This window comes from Lissotriton vulgaris, chromosome 8 (assembly GCF_964263255.1).
Source record: "Lissotriton vulgaris chromosome 8, aLisVul1.2, whole genome shotgun sequence".
Lineage (NCBI taxonomy): Eukaryota > Metazoa > Chordata > Amphibia > Caudata > Salamandridae > Lissotriton > Lissotriton vulgaris.
This window is the reverse complement of record NC_141696.1, coordinates 1,129,168,883-1,129,186,471: the sequence shown is the minus strand read 5'-3', so window position 1 is coordinate 1,129,186,471 and position 17,589 is coordinate 1,129,168,883. Positions and strand designations below refer to the sequence as shown.

General features: G+C 45.5%; 1 protein-coding gene across 7 annotated transcripts in view; it reads left to right on the top strand.

Moving 5' to 3' along the window:
• Positions 1 to 17,589, top strand: part of FNDC3A (fibronectin type III domain containing 3A) — a 1,489,010-nt gene that overhangs the window by 715,926 nt on the left and 755,495 nt on the right. For all 7 annotated transcript variants that reach the window (XM_086934979.1, XM_086934981.1, XM_086934980.1 and 4 more), the window contains one exon: positions 13,658 to 13,716. In XM_086934979.1, the coding sequence (XP_086791105.1) occupies positions 13,658 to 13,716 (59 nt within the window). The remainder of the gene's footprint in view (positions 1 to 13,657; positions 13,717 to 17,589) is intronic.

Here is a 17,589-nt window from a genome sequence, read left to right as displayed (position 1 = left end):
GGCCCATATCTCCTTTCATTCAAAAAAGAAGCTAGCCAGTCCAAGATATGTCCACCTGTCCTGATGGTTGGGTGTCGTGCTAGAAGTCTGGAGTTTTGGACCATATCAAAGCCCGCTGACAGATCTAACAAAATCACCACTGTCTTTGCTCCAACATCCAGGGTGCCCCTGATATGTTCAGCACCCTCCAATAACACCGTCTCTGTACTAAAGCTGGGTCTAAATGCGGACTGTTAGGGTGGAGCAGGTTATTGATTTCAAGGTAGTGATTTACAAACTAAATTGAGTTTTGTTTTAGTAAGCATTCAAAGAGTTTTGCCCTTTTTCTTTGGAACTGACATTTATTATGATTTTCTTTTTAATTATTTTCTGGTGGTTAGAATTTGCTGTTGCAAGTCTTTGTTATTTAGTACCTATAAACTGCTACCTTACATCTGCTCATATCCATCCACCTTTTAGACACACAGATTAAAGGCCATTTGTAGATGCAAAAGATACAAAGTAATTCCCTTAAAGTATGATTAAAGAGAATGACAGAACTGGACCTCTTGTGCCAATGTACAAGGAACGGCCTGGAGTATCTCAGTGATCCAGCAAATGTTTACCGCATGATGGGGGATACTGAATTGAAACACTGCTTAGATGTGATCTGTGTGGGCGCTCTGTGGATCCAGTGTTAATCGATTTAAACCTTTGCCACATCCCTGCCTTTCTGGATTTCATTCTTTCTGTTTTGTCTGTCACTTAATTCTTCCAAACCCAGAATTAATTTTGTCGATGTAAATTGGTATATTGATCAATTTAAGTTATTTCATGGTTTCAGGTTAGTTCTCCTTGACTTCGGGATCTTAGTAGAACTGGACATTCCTTGCGACAGTTATTGCCTGTTGCTTCTTGGACTCCAGGGTTTGGGTGCTAATACAAAGCTCACAGATTTAGCACATTTCTCTTATTGGACCTCGATTTTCAGGTGATGAGCACGATTGCGCAGTCAAGACTTCATCTCTTAGAGTGATGCAGCTTTAGAAGCCTAGTTACACTTAACATATAAATGGTATACTAAACAGAATGCTCAGTTAGTGATATTACTTTATGAGAGGGTAGAACTCTCTGTTACTCTAAAGTTCATTCAAATGTGGTACTGCTCACTTTTAGTTATGTTTCTCTATAGGTTGGGGACAATCTGTCATCTCTTAACTAGCTCTAGCTAATTCTTTAAAATGCACAGGGAACATCTGCATATTCATTCATGTCTGGTGGTTTAGTGTACTATTGCGTCCACTGTAGGGGCCTCTGTTAGACCTCATGGTCACAGGTTCAAATCCTGGCGGGTCCACTCAGCCTTCATCTTTCTGCGGTCCAACAAATGAGTACCATTGAGTTGGGTAACAATAGATATCTGTTATTCAGCACCATGATACCCTTCTGGGTGAACGTGCCCTTTACAAATAGTTATGTAATGTAATGGTCATAACTGTAGCTAAGGCTTTGTGCCTCTGACTTGCTTGATCAACTCACAATGTTCTGTGAAGGTATCTTTTTCAGTCTAACTTTTTCTGAGTATGGGCACCTCATGACTGGTAGTTCTTGTACAACTCTGCCGTCACAAAACCAACTGGATCAGCTGGGGCTGAGCGAACAAGACCAGGGCAAGTAGAGTTAGTGCAGGAATTGAGCCTCCATCTAAGGGAATGCTTGGAGCACAGCCGGTGGTGGAAACGTGGCATGTTAGTCACCAAGGATATAGTCTCACAGTCTGTTCCAACCCAGAGGGGTAAGCTTATATCCAGAGTTAATGTCTCATGGTACCAGGTAATTCAGATATTGTGCCTCACTTGCAACATTTTAAAGCCTTTTTCTTTATAGTCCCCAGTACGTTGACATCCCTTCATGATTACAGCGTCTAAGATTCTGTGGCGAATGCAGCCTTCTCTCAACATGGTTGCAGAGGATATGAACTGTCCCTAGATAAACGTGAGCCAATCAGAGATTGATGCTGAAGCTGGAGGAGAGCAAAATATAGTGTAGAGGGATAAAACACGAAGCACATTCACTATGAATATATTTCACATTATTGTTGATCTAATTTGTCTTAACTGTTTTAAAACGGACATACAGTTACCAATCCCCATTTAAATTGCCATTTGATTTTAAGTGCTGTGCCAGCTGTTCTGGCTCTTTTAGCTCACATACTGCTGTGATTTTAACTGAAATGTAATTGAAATACTTAACCATCTTGGGGCATTAGGAGCTGTAACACATTTGCTCTTTTAATAATGCCCATTCTGTTAGAGAAGACTCATATCTGTCTTGTGACAGCAACATTTACTTCACCAAATCATACCGGTGACTCTTGTGATGTTGTCATGAGTTTCTTGCATGTGTTTACTCACTGCGTGGCGTTGAGTTGACACACAATGTTTACCCTAACAATATGAGCCTGTTGCTTCCTCAACAATTAACATGTTCTTGATGAATAGCTTTCGTTATTATCAACCTTGCCTCAAAATCCTAACCCACTTATATTAGGACGTGGGTAATTACATAGGACGTGTGGTACCCAACATCTAGGGTTAACAATCAAAACCAGATTATACAGTCACCTAGTTCACTACATTCATCAATCATATTACTGCTGAGTTAATTACATTATTAAGTTGCTATCATGAACTCGTTTTTTTAATCCAGTATGATTACATTCAGGTATTTCAAATCCTAGTAAAATGTCCAAAATAAACTGACAGTTGCAAATCTTTCGCCCCCATTGGCTGAGACGCTTGGGGCTTTTTTGAGTCTCAGAATTGTCCATAATGAGGTAGGAGTTATGCCTACTGTCATATTAATACATTCTAGGTCTACTTTGAGGCAGATGGGCTTAGAACATCTAGACTAGACAAGCAGTTTGTTTCTGGTGGGAGGTTCTAAGTCTTGCCAACATAAAGACGAAACAGGTGGGGACCGTCATTTTCTTAGGATTTGGAATGCTAGAATACATTCACCAGTAGATTAAATAAATACATTGCTTTCAGCAACTGGGGAGGAGCCAATCGAATTCCATCAGAGTGCGGGGGGATGTGGTCATAATTCTTCAGGCTCCTAATGAGGTGTGCTGCAGCAGGTATGATGCCACCAATGGGGTCTAGATTGGAATATGGAAGACTGTGAAATAGTGCACTGCTGCCATCCAAATCAAATTGTATGAGGGCTTGAACAATAGTTCTGAAGTGGTGTTTTGGAAGAAATCGCTTCACTTTGTTCCGAAAAAAGAGCTAGTACCAGGTCGTCCTGGTTTTGTTGGCGGTATGTTCCTTGAGTGCAATATTGTGTCCAGAGTGAATCTGAGTTATTTGGCATTCTGGTGAAAGTTGAGGTTCGAATCAGGCTGAATCTGTCCAGGTTCACATTGTCGAACCACGTTTGGACTCACTGGCCAATAGCAGGAATAATGTTTTGGTGGGGTTAAGAATGAAAGGTCTGCTTTATATTGAGGGTTCACTTATTTTGTAGTTTCAGTGGCTCTACTATATCTCTTACCGCATTACCTAGGGCAGTTCAAGGATTACTGCCTACATTGGTGGCTACTGCAGTTTATACTGAGGCTGTTCATCGTGTGAGGTGCTAGACCACAGTCACCACTTCCTGCTCCTTTTCCAGCCTCAACAGATTAAGTAAACCTAAATTATAATAAACTAATTATGGCTATGTGATTCATTATACCACCCATAGTGATTCTGTTTTTAAAATGCACTATATTTTAATTATATATAAGATTTTCTTGGGTACATTTTATATCTTGTTTAATAATAAATAATTGTTAGAAATTGGGTTTCTGGTTGGCTAGGGTATGCACCTAAGCCAGACAGAACCCACCATCTAGTCAGGACAAGTCAGTTACACACCATAGATAACCTATGCTCACCCTCTAGTAGCTTGGTGCAGAGTAGACAGGCTTATCATCAGAGGTAATGTGTAACGTGTTTGTGCAACACACTCTCACAGCAACACAATGAATACACCACAAAACAGACTCCATGCAGGCTTGTGTAAAAATATATAGTATATTGTACATAAAACTAGACCAAAACAACATGAATCATAAATACTGTGCACACTATTCAGATACTCAGGGCATACTTGTTATCCTGAACAAGGCAAGAATAAAAATGACCTACATCTGAGTTCATGTAATGCACGTTAGATTAGGAAAAGCACATGAATCACGATTGGCAAACATAGGGCACAGAAACACCTAAGCTCCTTCATTAATGTTTACTCTGTGATGTGGAACTGGTACAGTACCTCAAGGTCTGACGAACCTGGAGCCTTCTCGAGGCTTCACAGGTCACCCCAATGCTCCCAAGAGATGGATTGATTAGTGCGCCTGCCTACAAAAGAACGGAGTAGCGCAGGACGGATTCACAGCTTCCTCCAATCTCACTCACCCTCAGTACTCTTCAGGGACACAGGAGAAGCTTCGCAGACCACTAGGCGCTCCTGTGGGCCACTCAGTGTTTGGTGGGCCTCAGGAGCAGAGTCAAACAGGACTCCTCCGGCTACAGGAGACCTTCTTAATGGCCCAGTGGGAGTGACAGCCTCAGAGGCGGGTCTGCTCCTAGAGGCTCTTATCTGCCAGAGCCCTCGCTCACAGTACATTTGCTCCTGGAGACTGCGGGATCTGGACCCGTGTCCTTCGAGCCTTCCCCAGCAGGGAGAAGTAGCGGTGATGGCTGTGCTACTCTTTATTTGCCTGGATCTTTTTCTGTGAGTGCGGTGGCCTTCTGCAGGCAACTCTGGAAGTGGTGCAAGCTGTTACCACAGCAAACCTGGTCACTGCAGACAGACGGCAAGCAGACAACGCGTGCTGTTGCAGTGTGAAGTGCTACTCAATCACACGAAACAGTTTTTCCACTGGCAGTGCGCTCTAAAGGCACGCAAAGAACTTGTACTATTGCAGCATAAAGTACTGCTTATTTACCCACGACGCTCGACTTTGGTGCAGAAGGAAGCGCTGGAATCTCTTTCCCCTGGTAGAGGGCGGGACTGAAGGGTAGAAAGCGCTCAAGGTACACGCTGCCTTGGGGAACAATAAAAATGCTTTGCACACATAATGTAGAAGCATAGGGTCGCCGGACTCAGAGTCCCATGGCAAGGGATTGGTGAGATAGTCTTTTCTGGTCCTGAGACTGTGGGCAAACAGGGGGAAAACCAACACGCCCAAGGAGAGCAGTTAGGGGCACAAAGAGAGCAGTAGGCAGGAAGGCCAGCACATAAAGTCACTTTTGCAGAGTGGCAGTCCCCCCAGCAGCCCAGCACAAAAAAAGCAACTAGTCCAGATGGCAGTTCCTCCTGGAAGCACAGCATTTCTCGTGGCACTGTGCTGATTGTAGAGCTAGCAGTATTGGTTACAAGTCCACACAGTGTCTAAAAACATGGGGTTAGAGCCAGAGTACTTATACTAAAACATGTCTTTGATGTAGGGGTGAGGTCAAAGGAACCCTTAGAAGTGTGCAGCAATCCCTTTCAACCCAGCCCTGGCTCCAGATGATCAGTAGGGTGTAAATCAGCCCTTTGTGTGAGGGCAGGACACAACTTATACACATGTAAAGTGTGAAGCACCTCTGCCTCTCCCAGCCCAGGAAGACTGTCAGTATGCAGATGAATGCAGATGTTTTCCCTGTCACACCCACCCTTCCTGTGTTGTGGCTGTCTGTAAAATAACGCACCAAGTGTAGCTGTCATCCAGCCTAGACGTTTATTGGAGTTAGGCTGCAAAGCACAAAGAGTCATAAGCACAGAGAAATGCCCACTTTCTAAAAGTGGCATTTCCCAAATAGTAATGTGAAATCCAACTACACCAGTAAGCAGGATTTATCACAACTATATTAAACATACCAAACATGGCAATGCTACTCCTTTCTGATCAGGAGTTACCACTCAACAGTATATAGGGAATTGCCAATGCTAGCCCATGAGAGGAGTAGGCCTTAAACAGCAGTGAAAACGAAATAGGCTGTTTGCCAGTACCAGGACATGCCACACATGAACGCACATATCCGGCCTTTTACTTAAACAGTACCCTGCCCATAGGTCTATAGGGCCTACCGTAGGGGGTGGCCTATGTGTAGAAAAAGTAGGGCTTTGCAAGTAGTTTTAAATGCCAAGTTGAAGAGGCAGTAAACTACCTCCAACGGCTCTGCAGTGGCAGGCCTGAGACATGTTTGAAAGGCAACTTCTGTGGGTAGCACAAGCAGCACTGCAGGCCCATTAGTAGCATTTATTTACAGGCCCTGTGTATTTGGGATACCACTTTACAAGGGACTTGCAAGTAAATCAAATGTGCCAAACGGGTGTCAACCAATCATACCATGTATAGAGAAGAGAGCACATGCACTTTAGCACTTATTAGCCGCAATGAAGGTCAGAAAAATAGACTGAGGAAGGCAAAAAGTATGAGGATAACACTGCAAAAAGGGAAAGGTCCAGCAGTAATAGAAGATGATGGAAGTACAGTAGTCATGTCTACTTTCCGAGTTAAAGATTGAGAATACATTTGAGTATACATCGCCATGTATGGTTTTAATTTTTAGTGACACGAGGAGTACAATATATAGCTGAAATGTAAAGATCATACAATAAAGGCAACATGCAGTGTTCAATTTAATATAAGCCTCAAAATGATCTATCTTAAATATTTTTGGCTTTAATCAAGAAAGGTGTGAACCCCACAGTAAAACACTGTGAGAAAAAAAAGATGCAATTATGATCAAGCTATTTTTTAAAGTTTATAATGTGAGGCTTAAAGATATTTACATAGAATGCGACACTTTGTGGCAATCCTCGTGTAAACCTCTATATGATATAGTAAAGCCGGCATGGTTAAAAAGGAACCACCTGTTCACCATCCACAGGGGTTATTTTACTCCACTGAAGCTTTCTAAAATCAATAAAGAGCTGCCTGTATGCTGTAAAAAATGTGGACTGGCCTCCGCTTCTGATAGATACATCTGCCGTGTGGATTCCTCACCTTGTGAATATCCCCCTTGCGTCAAAAAGACACGGCATCGCACGCGACTCCGCTGACGTCACCAACGCCTATAATAGGCCCACGCCGGCGTGAGGACATCAGTTCCCTTTTGTCCTCGTCGTCGACGCTAACGGTTTCGGGAATCACAGTAGCCAACTGGTACTTTGTTGCCTTTTAGTTACCAATTTCTGCTTCTTTGTTTCTTGTATCTTCGGGGATGTCGACAAAGAAGACCGGCTTCAAGCCCTGCAGGGAGTGCGGGAAGATGATGTCCATAACTGACCCGCACGAGGACTGTATCTGGTGTTTGAGCTCCGATCACGATTTGGATGGATGTTCCTCTTGTCGGAAGATGAACCCTAAGGCCCTGAGGGAGAGAGAGACCAAGCTCCTGGTAGCGAAGCTGAAGGCTGGAAAAGGAAAATCTTCGAGGTCTTGTTCTCGAAGGGCGAGGTCGAGGTCCAGATCGAAGTCAAGATCCGGATCTCGAGAGGGGTCGTCTACGAGGTCCGCTTCAGACCATGCTTCGAAGTCGGAGAGGAAACATAAAAAGAGGAGGCATGAGTCCCGACGTCGTTCCGGTAAGGAGTCGAGGTCGAGGTCACCGAAGAAGGTGCGTTCTAAGGTGGTTACGCTGGAAGTCTCGGAACCAGAAGGTGAGGCCTCGCCTTCGGAGTCGCAGGTGCAGTCCCCGACTCCTACTTCGAATCCGTCTCCGGCGCCGTCCCCGTCCCGAGATGAAGAAGAGGTTCAGGTGGATGTGGATTCTGCGCCTGCCGTAGAGCCGAATCCAATCCCTCCTCAAGACCAGCCTGGGGGTTTACAGCCACCCATTCCAACTCCAGGCCAGGACCCATGGGCGTTTCTGAACGCTATGTATGGCGTCTTTTCGAGGGCGTGGTACCCCTCTGGCGCACCTTCGGGTCCCATGGGTCCTCTGGCTTTCAATCTAGGAGTCCCTCAATCCTATCCTCCTGCTCTATTTATGCCTTATATGCCGGCTCCGATGCCGCATTGGCAGTTTCCGGCTCCGCCGAAGTCGTCGACGCCGGTTCCGGCGTCGCCCGCTCCTGAGCGGCCTCGAGAGCATCCCGCTGAGCCTTCGGATTCGTTGCCGAAGTCGTTCCCGACTGCGTCGGAGCCGTTGGTGGATCCGGCTGCGAAGCGTGTGAAGGAGAGGTCCAGAAGGGAGGCACAGCGCCTTTATGAAGAAAGGATGTATATGGAGTCACATCCAGATTTGGAGGAAGGTGAATTGGATGAGGACTGTTTTGAGGATCTGGCTGACGCTGGTAGCCTGGATTTCTCTCCGGAGTGGGAGTTGCCTTCAGGCTCTGGTACACCTTCTAAGGATGTCCAGCCTTATCATGTGGTGATGAGGAAGGCTGCGGAACTTTTGCAATTGACTTTGCCTACGGAGGAGTTTAAGTCCAATCATCTCACTGAGGTTTTGCATTTACCTAGTTCTGTGGTAGAACCGTTGCTTCCGTTTAATGACGCCTTAACGGAACCCATTTTGGAGGTGTGGAAGAAACCACTGTCAGCTCCTGCGGTGTCTAAGATTGTGGCTAGAAGGTACAGGGTTGCACCTGAAGACCCTGCTTTTTTGACGTCTCATCCATCACCAGAGAGTCTAGTCATTCAAGCAGCCTGCTCCAAAAAGAATGTGAGTGCCTTTCCCCAGGTGCCCTGTGAAAAAGAGGCAAAGAAGCAGGATCAGGTTGCTAAAAAGACCTTCTCTTCTGCGAGCATGGCGTTGAAGTCGACTAATGCCACTTGTCTGATAGGGAGGTATGTGCATGCCCTTATGGATTCTTTGCAAATTCTAGCTCCTAAGATTCCTGAAGCCAGCAGGAAGGATTTTGAGGAGGTTATTTCGGATGCACAGGCGGCGGCTCGCCAAGTGATACAGAGTGGTCTGGACACTGCGGACTCTGTGGCACGTATCATGGGCACTGCTGTCGCCACTAGGAGGTTGGCTTGGCTGAAATCCTCAGACTTTTCAGCGGATGTTCAGGCGACTTTGCTGGATCTTCCTTTTGATGGATCTGGTCTCTTTGGGAAGAAAGCAGATACAGCCCTAGAGAGATTTAAGGACAGTAGGGCGACTGCTAAATCTTTGGGTCTCCAGGTCATAGGCTCTTCGTTCAACAGGAGATTCAGGGGCTTTGGTCGCTCTTCCTTTCGGAATTACCGACAAGGTCAGCAAAAGCAGCAGCAACAGCAGCAGCAGCAAAATTCCATGTACAGGTCGTACAGGGGAAAGCAAAGAGCACGTCCGCGTGGTCGTCCAGTCTCTTCCACCTCCACTTCCTCCAACCCTCCAGCCTCAGAAAAGCAGTCCTAGATCCGCCATTCAGGATCATGTTGGTCCGGTGGGGGATCGGCTTACCCATTTTCTACAGGATTGGGAATCGGTTACATCAGATCTTTGGGTTCTCAATCTTGTAGAAAATGGGTATGCTCTTCCCTTTCGGGAATTCCCTCCCATTTACCCTCCTTGCCAAGGTTATTGCACAGAGGAACATCTGTTGCTTCTGTTGGAGGAAGTGCTGACTCTGTTGAGAAAAGGTGCGATAGAGGTGGTCCCAGAGCAGGAAAGGGGTCAGGAGTGCTACTCCCGGTATTTCCTGATTCCCAAGAAAGAAGGATGGCATGCTTCGTCCAATTCTGGATCTCAGGATCTTGAATCTCTATCTGAAGCAAGAGAAATTCAAGATGCTCACCCTTGCTCAGGTTCTTCAAGCGCTGCTAGAAGAAGACTGGATGGTGTCGCTCGACTTACAGGATGCGTACTTTCACATCCCAATCCTGAAGTTGCACAGGAAGTATCTCCGTTTTACGGTGGGTTCGCAACACTATCAGTTTGCGGTCCTTCCCTTTAGACTTACTACTGCGCCACGAGTCTTCACCAAGGTGATGGCGGTGGTGGCTACGCATCTCAGAAGGTCGGGGATTCCGGTTTTCCCCTATTTGGACAACTGGCTAATCAAAGCGGAGTCGTCAGAGAGAGTGCTCCATCATCTACAGGAGACAACCCAGTTGTTGTACAGGTTGGGTTTTTCGATAAATGTACCCAAGTCTCACCTGGTGCCCTCCCAGCGCAACCTGTTCATAGGTGCTGTACTGGACACGACTGTATGTTGCGCATTCCCTTTTCCTCAAAGTATTCGCGACATACAGGAGATGATGCCTTTATTTTACAATGGAGCGGTTGTTCCAGTCCTGAAGGTCCTTTGTCTGCTCGGTCTAATGGCTCCCTGCATTCTGTTGGTCAACCATGCACGCTGGCACATGAAGGCGCTCAAGTGGTGCCTCCGCAGGCAGAGGTATAAACACAACAGAGATCTCAGGGAGTCAGTGAGGATCTGCAGAGAAGCTGCGGCAGATCTGTCTTGGTGAGGCATGGAAGGCAACCTGTCTCAAGGGAAGCCTTTTCATCTGTCACCTCCGGTGGCCACAGTGATAACTGATGCATCGACTCTAAGGTGGGGTGTTCATCTGTGGGATCAGGAGGTCAAGGGTCTTTGGTCTCCAGAGGAAAGGTTGCTTCATATCAACCTTCTAGAATTGCGGGTGATACGTCTGGCGCTCAAGGCCTTCCTCCCTTCCCTTCGCGGTCGGTCGATCCAGGTCCTGACGGACAACAGGACAGCGATGTGGTACATCAACAAGCAGGGAGGGGTGGGGTCCAGTGTCTCTGCAAAGAGGCTCTGCGTCTCTGGTCCTGGGTTCAGGACCATCAGATTTGTCTGATGGCAAGTCATCTGGCCGGAGTTCTGAACGTTCGTGCGGACACTCTCAGTCGGCAGTTCTCGGCCGACCACGAGTGGAGGCTCCATCCGGAGGTAGTTCACGACATCTTTTAGATGTGGGGAACTCCTCGGGTGGACCTGTTTGCCACTCACGAGAATGCTCACTGCCCGACATTCTGCAGTCTCCAGTATCCGATGCGAGGAGCCTTGGGGGACGCGTTTCAGTTGAGTTGGGGAAGACAACTCCTTTACGCGTTTCCTCCCATACCTTTGATTCCTCGGGTTCTGAGGAAGATTCGCCAAGACTGGGCCCAAGTCATTCTGGTCGCCCCGGATTGGCCAAGAAGGGTGTGGTACACAGATCTTCTCCACCTCTCCTCTCACCCGCCGCTCCGTCTCCCTCTCAGGGCAGACCTCCTCTCTCAGGTGGAGGGGCAGGTTCTACACCCCCACCTTCAGACATTACACCGTCATGCCTGGAGATTGAACGGGGCAACCTGAATTCCTTTTCACTCCCGCCTGACGTGGTTGATGTTATTTTGTCAGCCAGGCGTGACTCCACTAAGACCATTTATTCACACAGATGGTCAAAGTTTGTCACTTGGTGTGGGGTGAAGTCTGTTGACCCTTTGAGAGCCCATTTGTCTGATGTTCTCCAGTTCGCTCTCTCTGGCGCGGCAAGGGCTTGCTGTTGCCACTGTTAAAGGTTATCTTTCTGCGCTGTCGGCGTTTCTCTGCTTGCCTGACCAGCCATCTCTTTTTAAGTCTCCTGGTGTTTTAAGGTTTTTGAAGGGCCTCACAAATAAGTTCCCTCCTACTCCTTTTATTGTGTCTCAGTGGGACTTAAATCTTGTCTTGACCTTTTTAATGGGTGCTCCCTTTGAGCCCCTTCACAAATGTCCTATGAGACTCTAAAGACAGTCTTCCTCATTGCAATAACCTCAGCAAGGAGGGTAAGTGAGCTTCAAGCTCTTAGTTCCAAGCCCCCATTCCTAGCAATTCATGCTGATCGATTGGTTCTTAGGACCAGGGCTGCTTTTCTCCCTAAGGTGGTGTCTCCTTTCCACCTTGGGCAATCCATTACCCTCCCTACCTTCTATCCTCCCCCTCACCCTTCTAAGGAGGAGGAGAGATTACACCGTCTGGACCCCAAGAGGGCGGTGTCCTTTTACCTGGACAGATCTAAAGACTGCCGTTTGGATGATCAGCTCTTCATTGGGTTTGCTGGTTGCAAGAAAGGAAGAGCAGTCCATAAGAGAACTTTGTCAAGATGGATCGTCCTCTGTATTAAGATGTGCTACTCTTTGGCCGGTAAGGAACCACCAGAGGGTTTAAGGGCTCATTCTACAAGAGCTAAATCTTCATCCTCAGCATTAGCTAGAGGTGTTCCTGTGGAGGATATTTGTACGGCGGCAACATGGTCTTCCCTCCACACTTTCGCGAAGCATTACTGCTTGGATTCCGAAGTGAGGAGGGACGGTCACTTTGCGCGTTCTGTCCTCCATGATTTCCTGGTTTAGAAGAGAGTGGACTCCCTCCTCCGGGAGTGGGGACTGCTGTGGGACTCTATTCAAAAGGTGAGGAATCCACACGGCAGATGTATCTATCAGAAGAACAAGTTACTTACCTTCGGTAACGCTTTTTCTGATAGATACAATATCTGCCTGTGGATTCCTCACTGACCCACCCGCCTCCCCGTTGTCCACTCTTCTATACCAGTATATCTGTATTGTTTCACTTTGATATTGTGTTTATTTTGTGGTCATGAAAATGTTCTATTTCGAATGTTTGTTTTCAATGGCTACACACTGTGTGTTATTATGACTATCGTGTACTGTGTATACTTTGTGCTTCACTACTGTCATTGGTCTGTCCGTGTGCCTCGAAGGCACGGAAAAAAGGGCGGAACTGATGTCATCACGCCGGCGTGGGCCTATTATAGGCGTCGGTGACATCAGCGGAGTCGCGTGCGATGCCGTGTCTCTATGACGTCCAAGGCAACGTCGGCGCAAGGCTACGAAAAGAATTTCCGAATGTTGCTGACGCAAGTGGGATATTCACAAGGTGAGGAATCCACAGGCAGATATTGTATCTACCAGAAAAAGCGTTACCGAAGGTAAGTAACTTGTTCTTCTGATACCCATATGTTGAAAGAGTGTCCCGCTCTGATCCCCTTCTGGGACAGTGTTGGCAAATTTTTGTCGGATATAATAGGAACCCCTGTCATTATTGGCTTATCCTTGGTCTTCTTTGGCTTACAAGATAATGTTAGAGGCCCTGCAAGATCGCTACTTTTTTACGCTGTGCTCCTGGGTAGGAGACAAATATGTATCAAATTGACAGATCCTATCCCTCCCTCCTTTTTTGACTGACAATCTTCTGTTCTGGCGATTTTCAAGCTGGATTTATAGAGTTCAGGCAGCAAAAAGAAGAGAACATTCTGGAATATACTGAAAACAAGATGGAACCCGGAGTTGAGTGTGTAGGTTTTTTTTTTCCTTCTCTCTCGGCTCCTATAATAAGGTTGCCTGAAGACTCCAAGGGCCAGGTCGGGATCCCCCAGCACGGGGTGAGAGGTTCTAAGACAATGGCCACCTAGCTCTAGACGCTTGTAAAAATTGAGTTATCTCAGTGGCTGCCTTGGTATACACACTAGCAAGACTAAATGCCGGTAGGTGGGTGATTTCATCCCTTAGCCGCTTACGCCTCTTAGCTTGCTGAGTGTGGGTATGGACTGCTTGAGTGTGCATTCAGGGCGATATTGGCGGTGAATGAGGACAGAAAAAATTAAAAGAAAAAAAAAAGATATTTGCCTAGTGGTAATCCCCTAATATAGTCATGTTTGTTCTAACATTTCTTAAACATTTTATTTTTTTAGAAAAAGATGAAGAAACTAAGGCACTTGAAGCACATCTTTCAAACATTGCAAAACCAGAGGTAAGTCTGCTTATTTTTGCAAAGAAAAAAAATAATCACGACTTTGTCTTCTGCCTTGTCACAGTGGCTTCTCAATAAGGATGACTCAACATCCTGGAGCCAATCTTTGTCTCAAAAAATGTCAACCTCCATCGAGAATGAAAAAGAAATAGTGTTGCAGAATAGAGGGATGTGCAGTTCAGTTCCTGCAGCAGGCGTTAGTAGTTGAAACATGGACACTGTATGACATGAGTAAAAACACACAGTATAGCTTTCAGAAAGAGTTGGTCTGGGTGACGAAGCAGCCCATGCTAGGGGGGTATACATTCTGGAGGCACTCTTATCAGCCACTGCGTGGAATTTATGATGGGCCCAAGCCCTTGGTGGTCAATGGAGTAGACTCCTCCATGCATATTGAGGAGGAATCTGGATGGTGTGGCCAGAGTCCAGAAAGTTCAACTTGCGATTAGCCCATGGTGCTGTAGCTTGCTGATTGAGGGGCAGAGAAAATGTTCACAGCTTTTTGAGCTTGCTGACGTATATCAGTGTTTACAGCAGGTATCTGAAGCAGTGGCAAAAACAAGCACATAGAAGGAGGGTGTCTGAATTTTCTTTTAGTACAGGGACAGGGGCTTTGCCCTCTTTCTAAGTGCTGAATGAATCTTGCAGGCATTGAGTGGATCCTCTCTACTGCATGAACGCCTGAAGTGTGGAGGACTCTAGTAAATTATCATGTACAAAAAAGCCCATAGATAAAGGAGGATATCTTTGTACCAGGGGCTCTGGATCATGCATGGCATTTAAGGAGAAGGAGACTGGCATGGGGTGCATCAACCAGAGAGGGAGTCTGTGCAAATAGCAGCACTAAAGCACCACATTGGTCTATATACGATAATATAAAGTGAAAGGTAACTTCCATGGAGAGCCTACTGGTATGCTGGTGAATGTGGAACGAGGCATGTGTGATTCTAGAAAAAAGATGGAAGTGGAGATCTCTGCCCTTAAGAAAGAGTGCAGACAACTATGTGAAGGGGTTGCTAGAAAAGGTGGAGGGTACTGAAAATCAGTCTCACACTACAAACCTCCTGGATTTGCTTATTCAGGAGGGTCACATCAGTGTTTTTAATAGATGTTTTATTTATTGCATGTGCCTTCTGGAGAGATCTCTGGCACCTTAACAGTGGTCTGAGTGGTGTGTCCTTAAAGATTAGTATGGCCAAGACACAATTGTCAGAACTGGGATCCATCATGTTGTAAAGATACAATATTCTAATGATCAACTTGAGTGTGGGAATAGGCACAGATGAGACCTACTTCAACTACTAAAGTAGTTTGTATGCGCAGATCTTGAAGGGATGATAAGTTATGTAGCAATACTTAGTGTACATAACTGCACATAACCAAAATCCTTATGTATTTATTTATTTGAACAGTTTTATATAGCACGAACAAGACCACATAAGGGTAACAGAGCGCTTTACATCTTGGCAGTTCAAGGGGCACACCCTGTGGTAATCGTAAACCAATCAGAAAAGAAAACAAATATAACAGATGGTGATAATCAAGATAGAACTGAAGGGAACAAAAGAAAGTCAATGCATCTTAAGGTGGTAGGAAGCTAGCCCTAAAATGTCTTTATCAGTAACTCATTGACTTCTTTCCTGAAGGAAGCCGTGGAGTTATTAAGTCTTATTTCAGGTGGCAAGTCGTTCCAGATTCTTGGTGCAATACCCAAAAATGCTCGATTGTAAGTTGTCTTTTTATTGCATTTCGGTGGCTTGAGCAGTAAGGTGCTAGAGCCTGTAGAGCAGTGAGAGCCTCCAGAAAGCTCAAGGTTGTGTGCAAGATAGATCGGGGTGTTCAAGTGTAAAGCGTCATGCAGGCAATTTTCAGATTAAACCTTGCTTCATAGGGGAGCCATTTAGAGATTTCAACTCAGGCGTGATGTGATGATAGTTTTTGGAGCCTGTAATAAAACTCACAGCGTAGTGAGTGGTGCCATCTTCACTCTAGGAAGGCTGCAGAGGGTAGCACTACCATATTTCAATATAGAAATCACTAGGGCTTGAACCACATTTTTGAAGGCGTTATGGGGTAGGAAGGGTTTTATTTACCTCAAAACTCTCAGTTTGAGATTTGTACCTTTGGTGGGAGCACTGATGTTTGTTGCATATTATTCCCAGAGAGCTCACTGAATCAAATATGTTTGGAGTGCAGTCGAGAGCTGTGAGTTGATGCATCCTTTCTTCGATGTCTGGGGAGTGATTGGCTGTAGTGATAAGGAGAAATTCTTTTTTGAGGGCATTTAGTTTCAAGTGTTTGAGAGTCAACCAACTTTGTGTTTCCTGAAGAGTTGAGTTGAGGGGCCTTATGTCCTCTGGGGAGGAGACTTTCAGGTACAATTGGGTGTCATCAGCATACATGTGGTAATGAATGTTTGACAATTTCAGGAGTTCCGTTAGCGGCTCCATGAACAATTTGAAAAGGGTGAGTGAGAACATGGACCCCTGTGGGACCCCAGAGTGAGGGGAGAAGGATTTGACAGAGCCTGATTCACCTCAAGTCTTTGTGTTCTGTTGTGAAGGAATGAGTCGAACCAATTTAACACAGTCCCTGATAGCCCCATTCTGTGCTCCAGTAGCTTTGTATAGATATTGCTCATAACTTTCTTGTTGGTGTTCACATGAATTAGAATACCAGAATAGGTGCTGAGTCTTGACTTTTCCCTTTTATATTTTTGGCTGTAAATTACTTTGTGTTTTGTCGTGACCCACTGCCGCTGCCAATTAGAAGGGCTCACCCAGAAAGATTTCCTCAGCTCTAATGAGATCTTTGCAAATCACAATCATTTTGGAGAAAAGGGAAGCGTACCAGTGGCTCTCACGTATCTCTGTGACGAGTTAGGCCGATCAAGATCCAGAAAGTTGTAAGCCAGATAACCATACCTCAGAAGCTCTTTGCTGCCAGGGTTATATGTGGATATATGGAACCACACTCAGATGTCTGAAAATAGCAGACACACACGCAGCAATACTGTTAATATGTACAATCAGCACACAAACCTTGTGTATCAAAGTGGTTGAAATTATTATTGTAATCTCAGCAGCCATAATTAAAAACGAGATGAATATTTGAAAAAGACTACGCATTTTACATTGCACATCCTTACTATCCGTAATAATTAGTTTAACCTCTACCTAATATTTATGTCTACATTATTATCAGCCTCATAGTTATGGTATGGACTGAATGATTAGTATGTTTCCCCTGTTACCTTATGCCAAGCCACGTACTAACCCCACATATCTATAGAAAGCTCCCAGGCCTGCAGTTAGATATTGGCTCGCCACCCTCTCCCGCCATTACTCAATTTGCTCCTCCTCCCAAATTCTTAGTTTTTTTTATACCTTTGTCCCCAATGATTCTGTATGAAGCGGGGATGAGGAGTTGCTGTTCGGTCTCTTGTATCTGCATCACTGTATGAATAATGCCTCAGAGACATTTATGAAAGAAAAACAATTGTTTCAAAAATGCTTGTTTCAACATTAGCTCATTAGCTTTGTATCTAGCTAGACTTCTTTGGAAGGCTATGTTATGTTATTTGTATAAGTAACACATGCATCTCGCCCATAAGGTTATCCCGGAGCAGAACAGAAAGTTATTGCCTGGAGCTTGATAACTAAGCCAGTTAGAACAGCCAGGTTTTACATTTCTTCCTAAGTACTGAGAGCGAGAGCAGAACCCATCGAGAAGGAATCTTATTCCAAGCATAAGGTGCCAAGTAGGAAAAGGAGCACCCTCCTGCAATAGCCTGCTGGATGTAAGAGTTTCGAGCAATCAGGGGATATGCTGAGCGAAATCATTTGAAAGGAACATAGAACTGTGCAACTGGTA